The sequence below is a fragment of the Pseudorasbora parva genome, chromosome 18 (genome assembly GCF_024679245.1).
Source record: "Pseudorasbora parva isolate DD20220531a chromosome 18, ASM2467924v1, whole genome shotgun sequence".
Taxonomy (NCBI): Eukaryota; Metazoa; Chordata; class Actinopteri; order Cypriniformes; family Gobionidae; genus Pseudorasbora; species Pseudorasbora parva.
This window is the reverse complement of record NC_090189.1, coordinates 25072022-25095280: the sequence shown is the minus strand read 5'-3', so window position 1 is coordinate 25095280 and position 23259 is coordinate 25072022. Positions and strand designations below refer to the sequence as shown.

The 23259-nt window shown below is 38.4% G+C and overlaps 1 protein-coding gene across 11 annotated transcripts in view; it reads left to right on the top strand.

The window, feature by feature from the left end:
• Positions 1-22011, top strand: part of nrg2a (neuregulin 2a) — a 121034-nt gene extending 99023 nt beyond the window's left edge. For 3 of the 11 annotated variants that reach the window (XM_067424409.1, XM_067424419.1, XM_067424420.1), the window contains exons 5-11: positions 466-524; positions 6786-6809; positions 11807-11909; positions 13582-13717; positions 13807-13934; positions 15530-15754; positions 19234-22011. In XM_067424409.1, coding sequence (XP_067280510.1) covers positions 466-524; positions 6786-6809; positions 11807-11909; positions 13582-13717; positions 13807-13934; positions 15530-15754; positions 19234-19885 — 1327 coding nt within the window. In that variant the 3' untranslated portion in view covers positions 19886-22011. Of the gene's footprint in view, positions 1-37; positions 115-465; positions 525-6785; positions 6810-11806; positions 11910-13581; positions 13718-13806; positions 13935-15529; positions 15755-19233 lie in introns of all 11 variants that reach the window. The other 8 variants (XM_067424411.1, XM_067424414.1, XM_067424413.1 and 5 more) reach the window with 8 other exon arrangements.
• The last annotated feature ends 1248 nt before the right edge of the window (positions 22012-23259 follow it).

Below are 23259 nucleotides of genomic sequence, written 5' to 3'. Positions count from 1 at the left end.
GTGTATATCTGCGTTTCATCACCTCTCCTTCCCCCAGATGTCCGGACGGATACTTCGGCCAGCGGTGCTTGCAGACAGAGCCCAGGCGGTTATACATGCCCAAACCTAATAAAAGTATGTTGACTTGAGATGCACAGCAGCAAACAGAGGACCAGCTGTCACTGGGTTACCACTGTTGTCTCTCCTTTACCTCCTTCCGCACACCCCAAGGCTTGCTAGCTTAAGTCTGTCCTGAAATAGACACAGTGGTGCCTCCAGTGGGATCCTCTGCTTCTGCTGTACATAATTGTGCTATTGTCCTAATGTTCTCTCTGCTTTCTCCCCCCCCCCCCCCCCCCTCTCTATCTTGCTTTCACCCTCTCCTCTTTCTCTGGCATTTATTCTCTCTGCTCGACACTCTCTCTCTCTCCCTCTCTCTCTGTCTCTCTCCCCCCTCTTTCTATGGTTTTTTTCTCTTTTCATCAGGTGTCCAAATGACTTTACTGGTGATCGCTGTCAAACCTACGTTATGGCCAGTTTCTACCGTATGTCCATTTCTTCTTCTGTCTGTCAGTCTGTCTGGTTTGCATGCTGAAACTGGTGATGTGGAATGTTGTTCTGTAACATTCATTAATCTACTTCCTGTTGTAACCATTTAGTTTATCATTGAGTTTTATTTGTTCTCATTCACCCCCTGCATCACTGGTTAATTGATTTTACATTACATTACCTCTTAACATGAACAATGATGCATGTTTTCAAGATTGCATGTTATTTAATTAAGTGAACCATAACTTAGTCATAATCATAATGACGATAAAACACCCCCAAGATGCTGCATCATTCTTTAACATATACAACATAAATACTGCCAGTTAACTAACCATAAACATGTGCTATATATATATATATATATATATATATATATATATATATATATATATATATATATATATATATATATATATATATATATATATATATATATATATATATAGTATCCAAACAGAACATATATTACAAACATGTGACTGATGAGCAATAACAAAAAATAAGCCTTCATATTAAGGATTGCCAATATATCAGTGCAATGTTGGTTATTGGTTGTCATTAGAGTTTTTATTTATTTATCAGTATCTTTTAATATTGGATATATATTGGCTTTAGATTACATTTACACTCACTTGAAGTTCATCTTTAAAACTCTAGTAATTTAAATTTAATCATTAATAAATGTCAAAACGGATATTCCTTTGTCATGCTGTCTATTATAACATTGCGACACCTTTACATGTAGCACTTAACCCTCTGGTGCTCTTCTGTCATTTTTTACTGAACAATTTCACCTTTTGTTGATTTTAGAATGTTTTATTTCATCGGAATGGTACGAAAATTGGTAAAGGTTTTGGCACTTGCTGTGTAAACACAAACATTTTTTGGACGTGATTCGAAAAGGTTAAACACTTGTAATCCTCTTGGTCAAAAATGACCGCAAGTGAAAACATTTGGTACTGCGGACAAACAATATCTTACTGTAAGCTGATTTTTAGAGATATCAAGCTCAAATTTGGAACACAACTTCTTTAGATTTATGGCTTGGAATGTCTTGCCGTTTTAGAGTAAAATGTGTTTTTGAAAATGTATATTTTATTATTTTATAAAAAAAATTAAGTTCACTTTTTTCCACGTCAACAATAAAGTCTGTGTTCTAAGAATTCAACATTTATGACAGTTTAAGTTGGATATTTAATTTTCAGCTCTATGCTCAAAAAGTGAATAAATAGATTATAAATACAGCACAAATATAATTTAGTACCATACAATCCTCTAAAAATATTGTGTAACTAAAACATTTATTTGATTCAAAAAACAATTTTGGCCAATTTTTGACCAATGCTTGAAGAGTACCAGAGGGTTCAAATGATCAATTTTAGTTTTAAGTGTTTTAGAATTTAGTGTATTAAAGAAATGTAATAATTTAACAGCCAAAACATGAAAGTAGTTATAGGCCAAAATGTAAAATTTTCCTATGGTTCAAACAATGGAGCATAAGGCTTGCAACGCCAATATCTTGGGGTTGATTCTTAAGGATATATATGAACGGTTAATACTTAAATGCAATAAAAGCCATTTTTCCAAATGCATAAATTAATATAAAAACAAACAAACAACCAAACTGTATATTACATACATTTCTAATGCTTATTGAGTTCTCCAACTTTATAATTAGTTTGAGCATTCATTTCTAACCAACAGCCAATATAATTTGATCCGATAACCTTAGTATTTTTTTTGCATGACCACTGTACGTTAATCTCATAGATTTAGTAATATGCTGCCATCATTAATTCAAAGTAAAAATAAATAAAAATTGTTGTAATTTGCATACAATACATCGTTCTGTACATCTGTAAGTGAGTGCGGTGTGAAACAAGAACGCTTTGCAATGCACCACCATTGTTTCCCTTGCACAATCCTGTCACAAATCCCCTCACACCCAACCGTTCAAAAATCCACCCCTTAATTATGCTGTGAATTAAACAGCTCCACTTCCCCGAGGTGACACATTTTAACCGTATAAGGCTACACTTCGGCGTCTCTGCCGCACATGTCCGTCAACTGCAGAATAACAGCTAGATTAGAGGGAGACGCAGGGATCACTACACCTGACAGCTCATGCCTGTGAGCTATTGGCTCCCGCTTGAGTCCGCATAGTGCATAATCAGGTCTTTGTGCTCTCCACAGTGTTGCTCGGCTGCTGTTTACATATTATCATGACCTTAAATCTCAACATATATTAATTCGTTTTAAAAAAGACAGGACGTACAACCTGAAAGATTGATGCGCAAAATTAACCGCAGATGAAAATCAAAACAAAGCCAAATTTAGAACGGAATAGATTTCACACCATATAAAAGGAATAATTTATGAGCTATACACAAAGTGATGCAAAACAAGAAAAATTATAATCTGACACATGCTCTATAACCTATGTCATGTCATGATTTATTAACCTGGAGTTGTTACCTATATCAAGACAGCGTTCGGATCAAGTCTTTGCACGCGTGGATTGTTGGCTTTTAAACAGTCGTGTTTTTTCACCAGGCTTCCTTTCCGTAGCCTACTTTGCAGCGCTGTTCAGTTTGGGAGGTCTAGAAATGAGTGTCTGTCAACATTAGATGTTGAAACAGTGCAGGCTTTTAGACCAGAGGAAATGTAAATAACATAAATATAGGACAATAGGTGCGTGCACATACAAGCAGCGTGAGGAAAAAATGGATTTGGCGCCAAGAAACACGAGTAAAAGAGAAAATTGAAGGTGTTACTCACCTATCAGTGCATTGTAGGACTATTCCAACACGGGGAACGTTTGACTAAAAGTAATTTCTACATGCAACGCACAGCCGTAATTCCCAGTTTACAGGTTAAGCATGAGGGCAGACGTGTCCTCAGAGCTGTCGTTCCTGAGAGAAAGTGATTTTCTGTCACTTTCTGTTTAAATCGCTGTTGAGAGAATTGTCATCGCTCTACCAATTAGAGTCATAGAGTAGAGAGAAGCTGCACTGCAACAACCCAGGGGCTTTTAGACTATAGGATCTCTGGGAAATTTTACAGAAAAATATATATTTATTTACTTTCATTTGTATAAATAACATTATATTTTTTTAATTACTCTGGAATTGTTCACCCAATAAGAAAAACTGACTCACTCTAGATATTTAAAAAATGTCCAAGCTTTTTTACCATACTAAGTGAACATGGGCAGCTGAGCTCCATAAATATAAATCACCATTCCCCCCAAGCAGACCTATAAATGGGTCTTTATATTTAAGGCACCTGGAATCATTATATTTGTTTTCTTTCCTTGTTATTGTTTTAGTTTTTAGGTTTTTTAATGATCTTTTTTTGCATTATTAAGTAAAGAAAAAAAAGTCGCTTATCTCTACCTGACGATCACTCAGACATCTGTTCCACCTCTATCAAGCCTGTGAAAGTATGTTGTCATGACAACAGTGGGAATTTCCTGCGGCTAATATTAGGCAGGTGAGCTGCCCAGAAAAGTGCTTGTCGCTTATCCATTAATTCAAATAATCGAATTATCCTGATCCCATGCAGGGCCCTTTGTGTAAGAACATATTTTGATTCCAATATCAGCTACACCACCAGTTATGGCATACAGACTTCCGCAATTAAAGCCACGATGACTGCATTTTCACAATCAATCAATTCAGACTGCAAGACAATTTTTAATATAAAATAGAGCCGCATGATTCTGGATAAATGGATAAAAGATAATGTAAATTGAATGTACGATTCTGAACAGACAATGAAAAAAAAAGTTATTTACTAGAGGTTCTGATAAAATGTTAATTGGGGCAATTTATTTAAAATGTGTATTTAATCGGACTGAATTACATATTTTTTTAAAACATTTAAATGAATGATTCAGTGACTTACTCATAAAGACTTCACTTGTTTCATTACTAGATGAATCAATGTTTTCGAATGAATCTCTTAAATTAATGATTTAATGACAAATACATTTTTATGTCATTTGTCGTCACCTACTGATACAATGGTTATTTGAAGCACCGTGACATTTAAAAGGTATGTCATAGACATCAGTGTTTATAGCCGAACTATAAACTTTTATCCTAGTATTATTATCAATGATAATGTGAATATTTGTAACACAAAATAACGATACTGTGTAGAGCTTTTCACACTGTGCTTAACTCTGGGTTATCGTCATTCTAAACACCACTTTTAACTCCAGACAACTCGTTTAAAGAAAAAAGTTGATCATTTTCACTAAAATGTAATGGCCCATAGAATTTTTTTGTTGTATGAATATCTGAGCATGTAATATATCAAAAGATAAAGCAGACCCTCTGCTTTTAAACAGAACAAAAATGTTTCATTTTAGTTTCATGCATTCCTTTTTTTATCAACATTTAGGTTTCATAAAAAAGCTAAATTTTGAACAAAAAGTGATGGTGAAACACAGATGGAGTAGATCGAGTTCATCAACACCCCAAATGCTTGATCAGTCATATAGCTCGTCCTGGGTCAACATTTCATTCAGTAACATTAGATCGTTTTAATTTATATGATGTTTAATGTTGATGATCACGTTATTTTACATATGCATCTGCTTACATACGATCGCTTATTTTTGCGTCTTCTTCGTCTGTGTTTTGATCAGGAGATTCTGTACTCATTCAAGAAGAAGCGTAATAGTTGTGTGCGCTTGTACAGTGTGAAACGCTGCAGCATTAGAATGTTACAGCTAGATGCTCGGCAACCAACAACACGGCGATAGAAAACGCAACAATTGTAGTGAAAAAGAGACTGTTTCATTTGTACCTTTATAGCTTTATAAAAAAACTTGATATTACAGTCAGCAATGTGTAATATAAGTACACGGAATGCTAGAGCCTTCATGTAAGAGATTACATGCTGCGTTTGTCCAGTCAGTAACACTGACACCGCAAATATGCAAATGAGGTCTTTAAGCCGGGGTTTAGGAATGAGCAGTTTGAAACGGCAGTTTACAAATAAACAAATTAACAAATTAGTTTACAAATTAACCCTGGGTAGAGAATGAGCAGTGTAAAACTCGAATAAAGATAACCCAGGATTCCGTTTACCCAGGGTTTAGAATGACCCAGGGTTAACTATTTCAAGTGTGAAAAACCCTTGTGTTTCAAACATGTATATGACAACTGCTCTCCCAGACAGCAACATAGTGTCTGGTAAGTGTTGAATCCACATGTACCAGATGTGGGCCGAATCTGGGCCGACAATATGTTGCAGTGTAGGCTCTCTGGCTCAGCAACAGCACTGATCTGGGTGTTCACTGTGATGATACTTGTCAAAGTCTTAGACACAGGCAAATAGTCGTCATTTAGGAATGCGATCGCATGTGAGTTTGAATCGAGATTGCAAACTTTTAACAATTAATCGTGCAGCTCTAATATAAAAACAGCTAAATTGATTTGTCTAGCCATGATATTTGTTGCATAGTGCATGTTTTACTAATAAACACATCCCAAAGTGTAAATAGCATCTTGTCATTAACAATTAACATAAACATGCATCAAACTGTTTTTATGAATAATATCAGCTGTCTGTGTGCCCCACAGGTAAGACACATCAGAGATATTTTAATTGTATAGCTTAATGAATGTATATTAGTTTACCTGCATTCCTTGCTGTATTTTTTGTAGTGTAACAATAATTATAGAGATTAAATAACACCCCTAAAATAACATAAATTAAAGTGTCTAACAATGCGCCCCACAATGACATGAATTCATAAAATAAAATCTACTAACCTAGCTGCTCGTTTCAAAATCTCAGATCCTAATCCATGCAATAAATACCGAAATAAACTACTAGTTTGATGCTAGATGCTAGTTTGATGATTTTGATTATAATTCTTCTTTATTACTTGCAATTTTCTCTTACCCATTAATCCAGAACTGTCTTCTAGAAACCCATATTTTAGACGTGTTCTAACCTGCATTATCTAACCACTTAAACTCTTTCACATTATAGTATCTGCATGTGTCCACAATGTGACTTTCATAAAGTGTTCCTGTGTATGGTGGGATATCTCTCTCTTAAATCTTGTTCTTGTTCCCCCCCTCCCCTCTCTCTCTCTCTCTCTCTCTCTCTCTCTCTCTCTCTCTCTCTCTCTCTCTCTCTCTCTCTCTCTCTCTCTCTCTCTCTCTCTCTCTCTCTCTCTCTCTCTCTCTCTGTTTTTGTTTGTGCTCTTCATTATCAACTCTTTGCACTGGCAGAGTCTCTTGGGATTGAATTTATGGGTATGGACCAATCCTTCATTCCGATTTCCAGATTGAACTGTGTAGCTCTCATTCCGTTCGACACACCTCCATAGCTTCTCTCTGATGGACTCTAAAGAAATGAACAAATTGATTAACAAATGAATCTGTCAATCAGCCGTCGCTCTGTATAGTAGCCCCTCTTTCCAAGAGTCAGCATGGGAATCATTATCTGCAGCCCTTGTCTCGTCACAGTGGGATCTTAAGGCTTTGTTTGGACAGGCAGGAAAAAATCTGGATTCAACTCAAATCTGTTTCAGAAAACAACAACATTAATCTAATGTTTATAAACATCCATATGTGGTCTGAAATCCGATTAAATCAGATTTTTGGAATGTGTTTCAGTCTTGAAAGATTATATCAGAGTTCAAATGTTTTTTTTTTTGTTTTTTTCCCCCGTTACGTTCATTTTTGCTTTTTCCTCATATAGTGAACTACTGTATATGACATTCACTATACTGGAATGAGTGAACAAATCAGTGCACAGTATGTGCATAAAATGCCCGACATTATACTCTTAATTGTTACAAAAGACAATCTGTGGCAACCGATGCACAAATAGATGATATTAACTATCACTATTTGAACAAACAAATCCCATTTAATCCCTTGCAAAAATCCCAAAAGATCAGATTTGATAACTAAGTTGGATTTGCATGCAATGTTAACAAACCCTAAGAAATTTCATTGAGCTCACTCTGTTTTGCCTATTTTAAAATTAGCTGTAAATTTTCTAGAAGCCCAGGAAACGTTGGCAAAAACTGCAAGCATTTAACAGTGTGCGTAGTTAGCTCAAGTTTTACGTAGGCCTTTTGACAACCATATATTTTGTTGAATTCGTTGGAACGACATAAAGAGTCAGCAAATGAGTCAGTTTTTTGTCATCAGCATGAAGAAGTACACAGTTTTCTTCAAGTATATGCAACTAGTCGCAGACTCTTAAGGAGTTAGTGTCATGCGGGGGTGATTTGTGTAAACCTCTGTCAGTTTTACACACCAACCGAGTATTTACTGAACAGTAAACACAACAAGTGCGTAGCTTCAAGTAAATTTATGTGCACTTGAGTAGTACTAACACTGAATCCAATTACGTTATACCTGGAAAGCCTTGGCTCACGTCGATTCAAGTGTTCCGTTTTCCTTATGCACGCACCTTCAGGATTTTTCAGCAAACTCTGGGATGCCCACTTGACACTGCAAAAAAAAAAAAAGAAAAAAAAAAAAAGAATTATTTAAAGAATGAATCAGTTTTTTGTTGTTGTTTTCTAGAAAAATTGTGTAACATTAAGACTTTTAGATAATCTAATTTTGTACTTTAATTCTATATAATTTATATGTTCATATATAATTTATGTTTTTAGATAATTAAATATAAGTGTATTTTTCTTTTTAAAATTTTGCAAGATTTACACTTCATACTAGAAAATGTAATTCTGTGCTTAAAGCAATAAAAAACTATAGATGGATGGATGGAGTGGGTAGGTGAATGAATGGATGGATGGATGGATGTATAAGTGGATGGGGGGTGGATTTATAAGTGGATGGATGGATAGATGAATGGATGGATGGATGGATGGATGGATGGATGGATGGATGGATAGATGTATAAGTGGATGGGGGTGGATTTATAAGTGGATGGCTGGATAAGTGGATGGATGAGTGGATGGATGGATGAGTGGATGGATGGATGGCTGGAGTGGGTAGGTGGATTGATAAGGGGATGTATGGATGGATGAATAAGTGGATGGATGGGGTGGGGGTGGATTGATAAGTGGATGGATGGATGGGTGGATGGATGGGGTGGAGGTGGATTGATAAGTGGACTGATGGATGGAGTGGATAGATGGGGTGGGGGGTGGATTGATGAGTGGATGGATGGAGTGGGTAGGTAGATTGATAAATGGATGGATGGCTCGATAAGTGGATGGTTGGGGTGGGGGTGGATTGATGAGTGGATGGATGGATGGATGGATGGATGGATGGATGGATGGATGGATGGATGGATGGATGGATGGATGGATGGATGGGTGGGGGTGGATTGGTGACTGGATGGATGGATGGATGAAGTGGGTAGGTGGATTGATAATGGATGGATTGAACGGGTAGGTGGATTGATAAATGGATGGATGGCTGGATAAGTGGATGGTTGGGGTGGCTGGATGGATGGATGAATGGATGGATGGGTAGGTGGATTGATAAATGGATGGATGGATGGCTGGATAAGTGGGTGGTTGGGGTGGCTGGATGGATGGATGGAGTGAGTAGGTGGATGGATAAATTGATGGATGGATGGGTAGGTGGATTGATAAATGGATGGATGGCTGGATAAGTGGATGGTTGGGGTGGCTGGATGGATGGATGGAGTGAGTAAGTGGATGGATGGATGGATGGATGGGTAGGTGGATTGATAAATGGATGGATGGCTGGATAAGTGGATGGTTGGGGTGGCTGGATGGATGGATGGAGTGAGTAAGTGGATGGATGGATGGATGGGTAGGTGGATTGATAAATGGATGGATGGCTGGATAAGTCGATGGTTGGGGTGGCTGGGTGGATGTATGGAGTGAGTAAGTGGATGGATGGATGGATGGATGGATGGATGGATGGATGGATGGGTAGGTGGATTGATAAATGGATGGATGGCTGGAAAAGTCAATGGTTGGGGTGGCTGGGTGGATTGATGGAGTGAGTAAGTGGATGGATGTGTGGATGGATGGATGGATGGATGGGGTGGATTGATGACCAGATGGATGGATGAAGTGGGTAGGTGGATTGATAAATGGATGGATGGATGGACGGATGGAGTGGGGTGGATTGATAAGTGGATGGATAGATGAGGTGGTGGAGCGGATTGATGAGTGGATGGATGGATGGATGGATGGATGGATGGATGGATAAGTGGATGGATGGGGTGGTGGGCAGATTGAAGAGTGGATGGATGGGGTGAGGTGAGGATTGATGAGTGGATGGATGGTTGGATGATGGGTTGGTGGGTGGATGGGTGGATGGATAGATAGATAGATTATCTGAGAATAATTCTTAATACTTTATATAGTTTTGTTTCTAAACTTAATGTATCTTAGATTTGTTTAATATCTTTACTGGAAAACAACAAAAATACTGAATAAATCCTTTTCACAGTGTGATTTTTGACATCAGGGATTGAACAGCTGTATTTTCAAAACTTTTGTGTAAAATCTGGTCCAGCTGTAACTCCTCCAGATCGTCTTTTATACCGTTGATCATGGTAACTTAGCTTTCAGCGCGGTATGGATAAGTGCTGCAGATAAGAGTTCCCTTCTCAAACAAAATTGTTTCTTTTCTTTCATTTTCTCCCCTTATTCTAATCTAAGATCTTCCCCCCTTCCATCTGGCCTCTTTCCCATTGTCTTTTTAAATTTATTTCCCCCCTTTATTTCTATCCTTGCACGCTACTTTGCCATTCAACTGCTTCACCATTGCGATTTCTGCATCTGTATTTGATAATGGTTCAGATTAAGTGCAGTATATCTCTTGTTTTCTGTTCTTAATTTTACCAGGCTTGAAAAAACTGAATCCTAGTGCCCTAGCATGCCAAACTGCATTAGTACCATAATTAGGTTGTTTATATGACCTCTCCCTCTTTGCTTACAAAAACAGCCTCTGTTTTTCCTTGAAAATGATCCATTTTACGGTACGTGTAAACTAGGCCCTCTATGAAGTCACGTTGTGTGCTTAAATCACACACTCAGCTCTGTTCATACTAGCACAGACGAGGCCCTTCAGAAATAATGTTCTCCTCCTCGCTCTGAGCGAACGACAGCTGGATTATTTCATTATTGATTATGAAATATTTCTCCCCTAACTAGCCCCCATCCCTCTCGGACACACATTCTCTTCCCTTTGGAAGGTCTGTGAGACCAAACCAAGGCCCATTTCCAAGGAAAAGGCAGAAGGCTGTGGTTTGATATTTGAAAAGTATGTCCTTTTGAATTGTCCCCAGCATTCATGTGTTTTAAAAGAAGTTAGACTCGATCTACAGCATGTGTGCCATAAAGTTGATTACCACCAAAAAGCATCCCATGTTTCTTTAAAAACAATTGAGGTTGCAGTGAGGCACTTACATAGAAGGGCCAATTTTTTGGAGGAACTTTTTTGGTGATTTATTATTTTTTTTAAAACTTTTTTTCTCAAATCAAAATCATGTTAACATGCATGGACCCCATTAAGCTCTTTAGCAAGTGCCTCACTTTTTTTAAGAAATGGAAAATGATTTTTTGTGGTAATTAGTATTATTCCACAAATGCTGTCAAATGAGTTTAACTTTTACTGTATCCCAACGATTCCTTTAAATCTGGCTAAGAATCCTTGGTTTGATTGGCTATGAATACATAAACTATAACTGACCAAGCCAAACAAAGACCCTGATGATTATATCTGTGCCTCCGTGTAATTGCCTCTTAAACCAATTTGCCCTGTATATTCATTCACGTTTCAATTGTCCTCTAGATATGCTGTTTGAGCTTGTAAATTGCGCTGAATTACGATGCCCCCCAGTGGAGGAAGGCATCCATGGACTCACAGAAATCATCAGTGCCCTTTGGGAGATTGCTCAGACAGAACGTTTTCCTCACGTCCACGATAACGATACGCATTATTCCTCGCGCAAGCAGTTTCCACTGCTGAGCTGGTCCATTAGAGCTCTTGTTGAGGCCTGAGCCTCGTTCCCACCTCATGATTAATCCCCGTATCCACGCAGTTAATGAGAGCGTACGAGATCTGAGTCATGTCTGATAGGAAGAACATGTTAATCCAGGCCGGACATGATATATCTCATATTTCAACACTATGAAACGAAAGAGGGACGCCACAGCGGTGGGAGCTGTTTACAAGCGAGTTTAGAACTAGTTGCAGTTTTAAATGAGACTGATAGTTGTTCTCTGGTTGTGTTGTGTTTTGTTTGTGTGTGTGTGTGTGTGTGTGTGTGTGACAATGTGCAGAGGCAGAGGAGCTCTATCAGAAGAGAGTCCTGACAATCACCGGCATCTGTGTGGCTCTTTTAGTGGTGGGCATAGTCTGTGTTGTGGCCTACTGCAAAACCAAGTAAGTATAAGGCAAAGTAAACAGCAATTTAAACTTTGATTAGAAATTTTTCTAAATGTATTAATGCAGCAGTAACAATTAAAAACATACACAAATGTATCCGTCATGTAAATTATGTTTAATTAAAATCAATTAAGTAAACGTTCCATTCAAAATTTTGGGGTCGTAAGTGACTTATGCTCTCCAAGGTTGCATTTCTTTAATGCAAAAAGTTTAAAAACAGTAATGTTGTGAAACAATATTAGAATTCAAAATAACTATTTTCTATTTTATTATATTTTAAAATGACATTATGCCAGTCTTCAGTGTCACATGATCATCCAGAAATCATCCTAATATGCTGATTTGATGCTCAAGAAGCATTTCTTATTATTATCAGTGTTGAAAACAGTTGTGCTGCTTAATATTTTTGTGGAAACTGCGATGAATTGAAATATAATTTTTTGATGGATAAAAAGTTCAAAAGAACCTCATTTATTTTAAAACAGAAATCTTTATAATAGTCTTTACTGACATTTTAGATAAATTGAATGCATCCTTCCTTAATTAAATAAAATAATAAAATCTTACTGCAAAATTTGGAATTAAAGCAAAATATGGTTTGGTAAATGGTAAAACTACATTCGCTTTGGCATTAATTGAACTATTTTTATACGAAGTTAAACACATTTAAAGCTTCACTATGTAATTTTTCCGTCTGCTAGAGGGCGCCTATTCAAAACAAAGGCGTAGTTGGATAACGTCAAGTTTGAGCTCAGAATCTTGGGTCATGTGGTCTTAACCTCACAGCCGGTGGAATAGAATCGGGATAGGACTCGGGCAGAAATCAAGTGATGGGATGTGGTTATTAATGTTACTGTAGTATGAAGCAGAGCAGGGCAGAGTGTTGTGGAGCTGAGCAAGGCCACTGTGGGCGATTGTTACGCAACGGGACTTTTATTATGATGGGACATAGTCGCCAGCGCCATTTCCGCTTTTCCGGTTATTAGTATGAGGAAACGCTGCTCTGTTTATCATATTAGTTACAATTGTGTGTGTTGAAAATTATATTATGACGTTACTCTGTGCGTTCGCTCGGCGGCTGCTGTGCCGTTCAGAGTAAAGCACTTCTGCCAAATAAAACCGGAAACTGAGGGTAATGCAATTGACAGGCGACTCCCTCAAATGTACTTTTTACTTTACAAATTTTACTTAAATTGTAAGAACTCAGCTGAACAAAATATATAACACTGGCTTAGTGGTTTTTGGATTTTTTACTGCAAAAATACTACATAGTGCACCTTTAAGTAAATGTATTTTAAATATTTGGCTAGAAAGGTTTTTGAGTGCATTTGGACTCTAAAGTGAATTATTATTTACATTTACATAATAAAATATAAATTTAAGTGGAATATATTTCAAAGAAAGAGCACTTTTCAAGATTTAACAACAAAAAAAAAGAGTCTTGCATCATTTGTTTGTTGATGCCAATCGGTTTAATATTTTATTATCTAATAAACATAAATTTGTAAGTGTGCCATAAGTTGCCAAATGCATATTGGCGCCACTATAATGTAAATAAAAAGAACTTTGCTTAAATCAGCATAAGGCGTTCCATACTGAGCTTTTAAATGTGGCGTTATGATTGTGACTCTGGGCCGATCTCTGATAGAGTGACACTGCCTCACTGTAGCCTCCCCCCCAGGAAACAGAGGAAGAAGATGCACAATCATCTGAGGCAGAACCTTTATGTGGATCATCCCAACCGAAACCTGGCCAATGGACCCAATCACCCAGGCCCAGGTCCTGAGGAAATACCCATGGTAGATGTACGTCACCCTTCTTAATAAATGGAATTGGTTGTGATGTAATATCTTCTGTCGGTAACAAAAGAGCTCTTTTTCTTTCCCGATTGCAGTATATCTCCAAAAATGTACCGGCAACTGAGAGAGTCATTAGACACGGAGCAGAGGCACCTTTTCCTGGCAGCCGGCAGTCTTCCAGATCCCACAACTCCTCCACCCGGGCTCATTCCTCCACTCACAGGTATATTCCTGACGACGTGGCATGTTTGACCACAAATGAGCAGAGGATTTGTGCGTGTGGACTCATCAGAGCCAGGGGTCATGTCCGTGTCATACGTCTGGTTTCATCTCATTCAGCATTTTTTCCCCCTTTTATTCACCCGCTAGGTGTGGAATCCGAGTCAGACAGCCATTATTCATCCCCTTTTTAGAAACAAGCCACAGGTGTGAGTGAGTGAGTGAGTGAGTGCAGAAGAACTCAGAGGTTATACTCCATGATCACCTCGCAGGGCTCCGACTTCACGCTTTTCACTCAAACTGATTCTTACACACATATGGGTTAAACCAGTGGTTCTCAACCTTTGTGTGCCCCCAACATTTTCACTTTCCGTAATCAACCAACCGTATTGTTGTCAAATGTTTATTATTTTACAAGTATTTGGCAGATGGTAATTTGTCAAAAAGCAAATTAGCAATATTAGCAAACTTCATCCAAAAAATCTTTGAAAAACAAAATTTTTCGCTTATCTATTGATAATCGTTGACCAAAAAAACTAAGAAAACTATGATTTGTCAGTTTTCAATGTTGTGAATAATGAATTGCATAAAACATGACAAATATTAAGGAAATTAAATAATTGTCAGTGGATATACATTATGTCTTGTAAAGTTTTTGTTGCCTTTTGCCATAATTAATAAATCTAAAATAAAATTATATATAAAAAACATACATACATACATACATAGCATTTTTTTGCATCCATGTGATGTAAAAGAAATTGTGATTCTTCAGACCAGGCCACCTTCTTCCATTGCTCCGTGGTCCAGTTCTGATGCTCACATGCACACTATTGTTTATTTCTGTGGACAGGGGTCAGCATGGGCACTCTGACTGGTCTGTGGCTATGAAGCACCATAAGCAACCAACTGCGATGCACTGTGTATTCTCACACCTTTCTATCAGAACCAGTATTAACTTCTTGAGCAATTTGAGCTACAGTAGCTCGTCTGTTTGATCGGACCACACGTGCTAGCCATCGCTATCCACGTGCATCAATGAGCCTTGGCCGCCGATGACCATGTTGGCGGTTCATCACTGTTCCTTCCTTGGACCACTTTTGATAGAAACTGACCACTGCAGACCGGGAACACCCCACAAGAGCTGCAGTTTTGGAGTCAGTCATCTAGCCATCACATTCTGGCCCTTGTTAAACTTGCTCAAACCCTTACAGAATCCTTCCAAATCCTTCTAACACCTCAACTTCGAGGACAAAATGTTCACTTGTTGCCCAATATATCCTACCCACTAACAGGTGCCGTGATGAAGAGATAATCAGTGTTATTCACTTCGCCGTGCCTGATTGGTGTGTATATATATATATATTTTATATATATATAGTTTACATCGACAGACTTCTAAATACATAGAGCAACACTGGTCTGATGTTTATATGTCTATGTATTTTGGAAGTCTTATGAAGACGAAGATCTAAGAACTAGACTCCTGTCCCCCCCACACTTTGAGAACCACTGGGTTAAGCTTCTTGTGCACTTCTGTCCTGCTTTCTTTCCTTCCCCTTTCTTTCATTCTTTTTCTCTCTTTTCTGTCTTTCTCAGACATGAAGGGAGAACGTGGAGTCTGGAGCGAACAGACAGCGTCCTCTCCGACTGTCCTTCCGACATGATGTCGTCCTCAGTGGGGACCAGTAAATGCAACAGTCCTGCGTGCATGGAGGCGCGGGCTAGACGTGCCGCACACTGTGGCTTTACTGAGCCCCACCGGCCGGCCCTGCAGTATGGCGACTCTTTCGACTCGCTTGGGGACTCTCCGCATAGCGACAGGTGCGCAGGAGCGCCCCCTCTCTGCAGCCATGGCACTGAGAACCATTTTAGTGTGTGCAGTAAGACTGCTCTGCATTTCAGTGCATAGTCTCCTTAACCCTGGAGACTGGCATGGGTGGCGTGAAAGATTTAATAGCAAATTTCACAGCACGTACCATCAGTGTTTGGGCCGTTTGAGAGGGTTTGGGGTGGGCTGACCCTCCTAAATCAACAGCCTATGCAATTACTATAACAATATACTTCAATAAATGTTAATAAATAAAAGAAAGGTAGTGAGCTAATATATGTAATTTTTATTACTGCAATATGTCTTTATAATTTATTCTATTCAAATTGTTAAGTTATATATATATATATATATATATATATATATATATATATAGCATATACATTATATATATATATATATATATATATATATATATATATATATACATTATATATATATATATATATATATATATATATATATATATATATATATATGCACATTATATATATATATATATATATATATATATATATATATATATATATATACACATTATATATATATATATATGTAAACATTTATAATTACATTAATTACATTAAATATTTATAATATTAAAAAGTTGTATATACATTTCATATATATATATATATATATATATATACATTTTATTATATTTAGTGTATATAAGAATAACATTTTAATATAATATATATAATGAAATATATATGGTATACATATATACCATATGTACACATATGTTATGTGTGTATTATATATATATATATATATATATATATATATATATATATATATATATATATATATATATATATATATATATATATATATATATATATATATTACATGCATTTTATATATATAATAAAATATCCAAAATAAACACATTATAATTATTGTATTATATTATATATTATTTATAAATATAACATATTAATACATTCAAATATTTTATTTTTAGATATTAATTTTAGATATTTAATACACCAGCACATCTGATCAAAAACTCAATAAGAAAGCTGACCCCTCAAAACTCACTGTATAAAGGCCACACTGTGTACCATGACGAATATAATAGTAAAATTCATTGCGCAAATCGTGCAGATGCTCTGGCCCAGCTGAGAGTGTCAGAGAGGGAGTCAGGGTCAAGCTAAACTTCGCTGCTCCAGATACGCAGTATTTGTATCAAGGCAGAGAGAATCTAGCCCACGGCCAGCTGTATTTACAGTTATCTCTCGCCTGCGAAACGCCCACACCACCATGTAAGGGCCAAAACAGGAGAATTTATACCGTGAGGGGTTCATTAAGTCAACAAGAGCCGAACAACACATTATCTCAGGGGTGAAACAGGTCTCTGGTGTTCTGCTCTGCACTATTTCCCGCTCTACCTTCTCTCCTCCTCTGCAGCTGACTGCGATGTTGTGCATACGGCTATCTGCCCTCGGGCTCTGAAAAACTGTGACTGAGCAGCTAGTGTTAATGTATCTGCTCCAGTTTGACACTGGCCTTCTCTCTCTGGGCACGCACGCTTTAGCTCACACAGCACAGGCCAAAGGAATAGTCGCAGATTTTTTTTCTGTCAAAGGCATCAGGGAAAATTAGCCGCTTACATAATTAAGTGAAGCATGATGCACGCTAACGGAATGGGACTTGTAAGGCAAGCTTTGTCATCCATCTGGTGGCGTGCTGCGGTAACAATGCTTAGCTTAGCCTGGGAGGTTTGACGTGGCCTCATTTGTTCCTGTAGTATACGCGTGTCTGCTGTCATTTGCTATTGAGCTTTCAGCCGCCGTGTCTTAGTGTGCATACTATCATTTTTCTAGTGCCATAGTAAGGTGGGCGTAAATTGATGTAATACTGCAAAAACAGAAGCCAGGAGCACTGCAAATGAGCAGCTAGCACAGAACAGGGATCCCACACCTTTAGACCAGTGAATGAAGCTGTTAGAATTGTACATTTTTTATAACTTTTTAGGGTTTACTTAATTTCGTGATTTTCTAGGCCAGGAAATCCCAATTTCAATGACCGTGGGAACTCTGAAAGAGGTTCTCAACCTTGAGGTCACCCACATGGGGTCAGGCACATGAGATTTCTATGAACTGTATGATAATTAATGTTTTTAGCTTTAGGTTTAATAGTTTTAACCCTGAATTAGGGTTAAGGGTTTGGTTAGGGTAGTTAGATAGTTAGACATACTAATAGTTAAACCTACTGAATATACTCTTTTGAGCTTAAAATATGAAACATTACTTTCTTTTCTTTTAACTTTTCATTTAAATGTATGGAGCCCCATGCATGACATGTGGACAAAAATATATGCAGTATACACACAAAAAAGAGTACAAACTGTACCTTTTAAGGTACAAATGGGCCCTGGTACCCTTAAGGGTACATTTTGTACCTCTAAGTAGAGGCAAACAATGGTATAATTTTACCCCTTTGTGTACCTTTTAAAGGTATAGTTATACGATTTGTTCCCCAAGGAAATTGTACCTCCATTGTAAAAAAAAAAAACAATTATGAAGGTGTGGCCACAAATTAAAAATATGTTGCTATGTTTTAGTAAATAGAAGGAACAAATGATTATATTGTGCATATTATTTTTTTGCTGCATGTCATGTGCAGGGCTCTGTACTAGGGTATTAAAATCAAAATATATTAATTGTAATTATTGTGTATGTTACTGTTCAACAGTTTCAGGTTAATAAGATTTCCTTTGAAATTATGTTGTGTTAAATTGATCAAAAGTGACAGTAAAGACATTTACATTGTTACCCAATATTTATATTTCTAATTAATTTTATTCTTTGAACTTTCTATCCATCAAAGAATCCTGAAAAAAAAAATGTATCATGGCTTTTACAAAAATATTAAGTAGAAAATGGTTGTCTTTTCAACATTAATTGTTTGTTTAGCACCAAATGAGTATATTAGAATGCTGATCATGTGACTCTGGAGTAATGCATCACAGGGATAAATTACATTTGGAAATATATTAAAAGTTAAATATCAAATTGTAATAATATTTCACAATATTACTATTATACTGTATTTTGAGCAAGTAAATGCAGCTTTGGCGAGACTTCTTTCAAAAGAAAAAAAAATCTTACAGACTTTTGATTGCTAGTATACTGTATATTATTTATAGATCCTACTTGGGTGGACAGCATGCCTGATGAAAAGGCATTTAGTGTTAAGAACATGATTTGCCATTTATGCGATCCTAAAGTTTAATTCTGTTTGGGTAAATGTCAGAACTGTAAAAAAAACTAAAAACTAAAAAGGACCCAAAAAGTTGAGAAAACCTGAATGCAACTTTTTTCTCTGTTGTGGGTCCCTTTGCTATTATCTGTACTTGGAACCATTGACTGATGTGTATATCTGTTCCACACAACCCTCTTTTCTCCTGCTCTTTCTCGCTCTTCTCTCTGTCTCTCTCTCTCTCCCTGTCCTTCTCTCGCCACAGGTACGTGTCAGCGCTGACCACGCCGGCTCGCCTGTCTCCCGTGGACTTCCATTACTCACTGCCCCCGCAGGTGCCTACCTTCCAGATCACGTCTCCCAACGCCAGCCACGCCATGTCTCTGCCCCCCGCCGCGCACGCTCCCTACCCTCCGGAGGAGGACCAGCCTCTTCTGCGGCGCTACCAGGTGCCGCTGCACGAGGCGCGGGGCCACGAGCCCTACCGGCAGCAGCAGCGCGGCAGCTACCTGCGAGACAGCACGGGCAGCCTTCCCTCCAGCCCCTACCGGCTGGCTCAGGAGGAGGAGTACGAAAGCACCCAGGAGTACCTCTCCTCGATGGAGCAACCAAAGAGAAGCAGCCGGCGCTGGCGCAGGTCCAGACTCAATGGCCACGTGGCGCCACGCGGCTACCAACCGTCCCGGGACTTGGGCTCACGCAGCTGCCTGTCGGACAGTGATTCGGAGGAGGAGGAAGGTGAGAGCACGCCCTTCCTCAGTATGCAGAACATGAACGCCGCCGAGCCCTCCGCCCTCTACAGGCCCGTGCCCGACACGCGGACTTCTCACGCCCAGAGCGGGCGGCACGGGCCTCGCACCAACACACAGACCAGACTGACGCACTCGCGCCCCAAACTGGACAATGCACCCCACTAGAGAGACCACCACCTATCCACAAAAACCGATCTACTATAGACATGCACCTATAAGAAATATTTTTATTTTATATAACTGACAGATATTATAAACAAATGAAATATTTATTTTCATTTTAGCAAAAGTTGTCTACTAGTTAACAGCAAAGACTTTTTTTATAGGGAAAACTCTATTTATATGTACATTTTGATTTACAGCATAAAAAAGATGTGCCAACTTTTTCACAACTTAAAAAATATAGAGTAATATTGTGGTGCCTTTTGCTGTATGCTGATGCCAGAGGTCCAGTGGAGTTTTTTGTAGCCTTTCTTATACGGACGCCTCATTTTTTTATACTCGTTTACTCTTATGTTGTCTCTTTTTGGCCTTTTTTTTCTTTCCTTTCAAGGTTGTGTTTTTTGGGAGCTGACCCCCATTTGAACTGTGACATCCCCCCTCCACCGTCATGCAATATAAACCACTCTAACATAAGGTGTATGTTTACATGAATTTGATGAATTTGGTTTTATGATCATGTTGCTTCGCCAACAGGAAATCAATGACAAATGCAATCGGGGGTTCGAAAAAAAAAACTGTGTGTGTGTGTGTGTGTGCGCGCGTGCGTGCGTGAATGTGAACGACCAAACGCGAGAGGCCTCGGAATTACTGTGGCTCTAAGAAAATGCTGCTGTTGTCTAGAGTTACGCATGTGGGCACCTGATGTCGTCTTACAGATGCACTGCCTTGACTTGCTTTGCATCCCTACAGGGTAAGGTTTGTCACACGGGAGCCTTCTTTTTTTCCAGAGGGGATTTGCGGTTTAAATGTGAGGGGGCCGTGGGCCGGGCTGTCAGTGCTAATAGCTTTTGACAGATAACAGAGAAATAAAGAACATATAGTCTCTCCCACTCAGCCCACTTTCCCGTCACTCAGTCGAGTCGCCCTCATTATCAGCACATCCATCCGGTTAGAGTGGCCAGCGGGAGAGATAGACGGGAGGAATGGAAGGCCTCACAGCGTCTCAGGACTTCATTCCACTCCACATCTTCCTCTAGCGCAGGACCGAAGAGAGACTGACACCAGACTGACGGATGCGTGTCCCTTCCACCGTTTGGTCCTGGTACTTTGGGACGGCAAGAGTAAAGGGGCTGTTCACACGAGACACGTTAATGCGCTGTTTTTTTTGTTTTGTTGTTGTTGTCATTTTTGCTTTGTTTAATGCACTCCAATGGACACCAGATGTGGGTGTGATCATAAATGCCCAACCGTTGAAATAGGATGCATAAAGAAACAAATTGCAATTTTGGACATTTGTATATGTGCACTTATTCTAAATAATAGAATAAACTATTCTGTGCAGCATTTAGCTGTTTTTAAATATTAGAACGCGTCCTGTGTGAACGCCCCTGAAAAGTTTCTGTTCAGAACACACAACCATGTACACACACAAACACATTCTCAAATGACAAGACAAATAGCTGTGAAAACTATTAGGGGTCATTAAAATGCCAAAATATGCAAACTTTATATTCTACTTGCGTTCCAATGCATTTCATTTGAGTGTGTATGTGGAGGCTGTTTGTTTACTGTTGTTTTTTTTTTAAATGTCAGGTCAGTTTTTTTCTTTCGGTCCATATATTTCATAATTATGTATTCACAGTTACTCTAAGACACCAAATAGTGCAGGTCATTTTAATTTTATCATTTTTCATGTCCATTTTAAAGCACTCATTGGGCCCAAACCAAACCAGAAACAGCTGCACCGACTGACTCCGTTTGGATGGAAACACTCCTACATTAACAACCAGTCAGTGATGAAGCCTGAGATGAAGTACTAAAATCAGCTGTTTTTAACCCTTTCACCTTCTACAAAGAGCGTCCACAGTTAGCATCAGCTTTCCATCTTGTTGAGAAGATGGAAAGAATAATATAGTGTTGAGGGATATGAAGTCCATTGGGTTAGGCACAGAATATTGACACCAAATATAGGAGGAAGATTAGAACTAGACAGATACTTGTTAAATATGTTTCCGTGCACTTCTTCCATGAAAGATGAGTTGTGATTATTTTGGTTAAAAAAAAAAAATCTATATACAATTTAAGTCCCTATAAAAGGGTTAATGCTGTATTATGACTGCACAACTGAATATATATATATATATATATATATATATATATATATATATATATATATATATATATATATATATATATATATATATATATATATATATATATATATTAATTTTAAATGAAGGGATGTTTTGTTTGAAGTTTGAGGCAGAAATACTTTAGATCCCCCAGCTTTCTACCTTACATGTTGGGTCTTATTTGTATGTTTGAGAAATGCCAAAAAGACAGTGCTCTAGTTAGTTTGATGTGATATCTCTACTCAATCTCTTGACGGTTATGTCCTGCCAGATTATTTCTACTCTTTTTTGTTTCCCCCGCTTGAAGCGTCTATACACCTCACCTCTGCATGTCCTTGTGGTCAAGGTTAGATGGGTGCATGGTACAAGCAGCAGATGATTTGTTTTTCTCAAGTCAGTGGAAGTGTATTTTTTTAACATTCAGCAATAAAAAGGACCCCCCCCCCCCTCACCACCACCACCACCATGTCCATTCGTTGAAAATGGTAGAGGATTTTAAAAAGTGAGACAAACACACGCGACTGTCATAGATTGTAAAAATAAAAATAAAACACCTGTTCATATGAGAAAATAAATCTTTCTTGGTATCATTTTGGCACATGCCCATATCTGACCTGTTGTCTGTCTCGTCTGTTCACAGAAATGATCTGTTTGCGTGAAATGATGCGATACCAGCCACATACAACTTAAGTGTATAAGGCGAGTGGTTGCTGTCCAAGCGGTCCCGCAGAAAGAATAAAATGACACGGGCAAGTCACTGGGTCCTCATTATGCGCCTCGCACCAAGCACCAAACACCTTTCATTTTATGAGCATAAAGATAACTAGTAGAAGGGAACCTAGCCTCTGCTATAGTATTCATCTTTGTTACACACCTGGCTCGACCCCACGCCCCCCCCCCACCCCCCCCCCCCGCCCCCCCCCCCCCCCCGAGGGGAGCGCGTCAGAGAAAAGAACAGCGGGCAATGTGTGTTATCTTCTGATGTAAACAAATCAATCTCTGCCTTCCCGAACAGGCTCCAAATTAGCTGTACCATCTGGGGATGCAGCCACCACTCTCCATGGACTACACCCTCCCTGGATGGCATGTCTACCCTGCAGTTTAGGCTACCGGGGACAGAGACTGACCGGATGGAGTAAAACTACACAAAAGGAGACACTCCACCAGCCTCTGCAGTGTGCAAGAACTGAATGCCACCTTGACCATTGATGTATGCACCCACCAATGTTTTTTCCCCCCCGTACA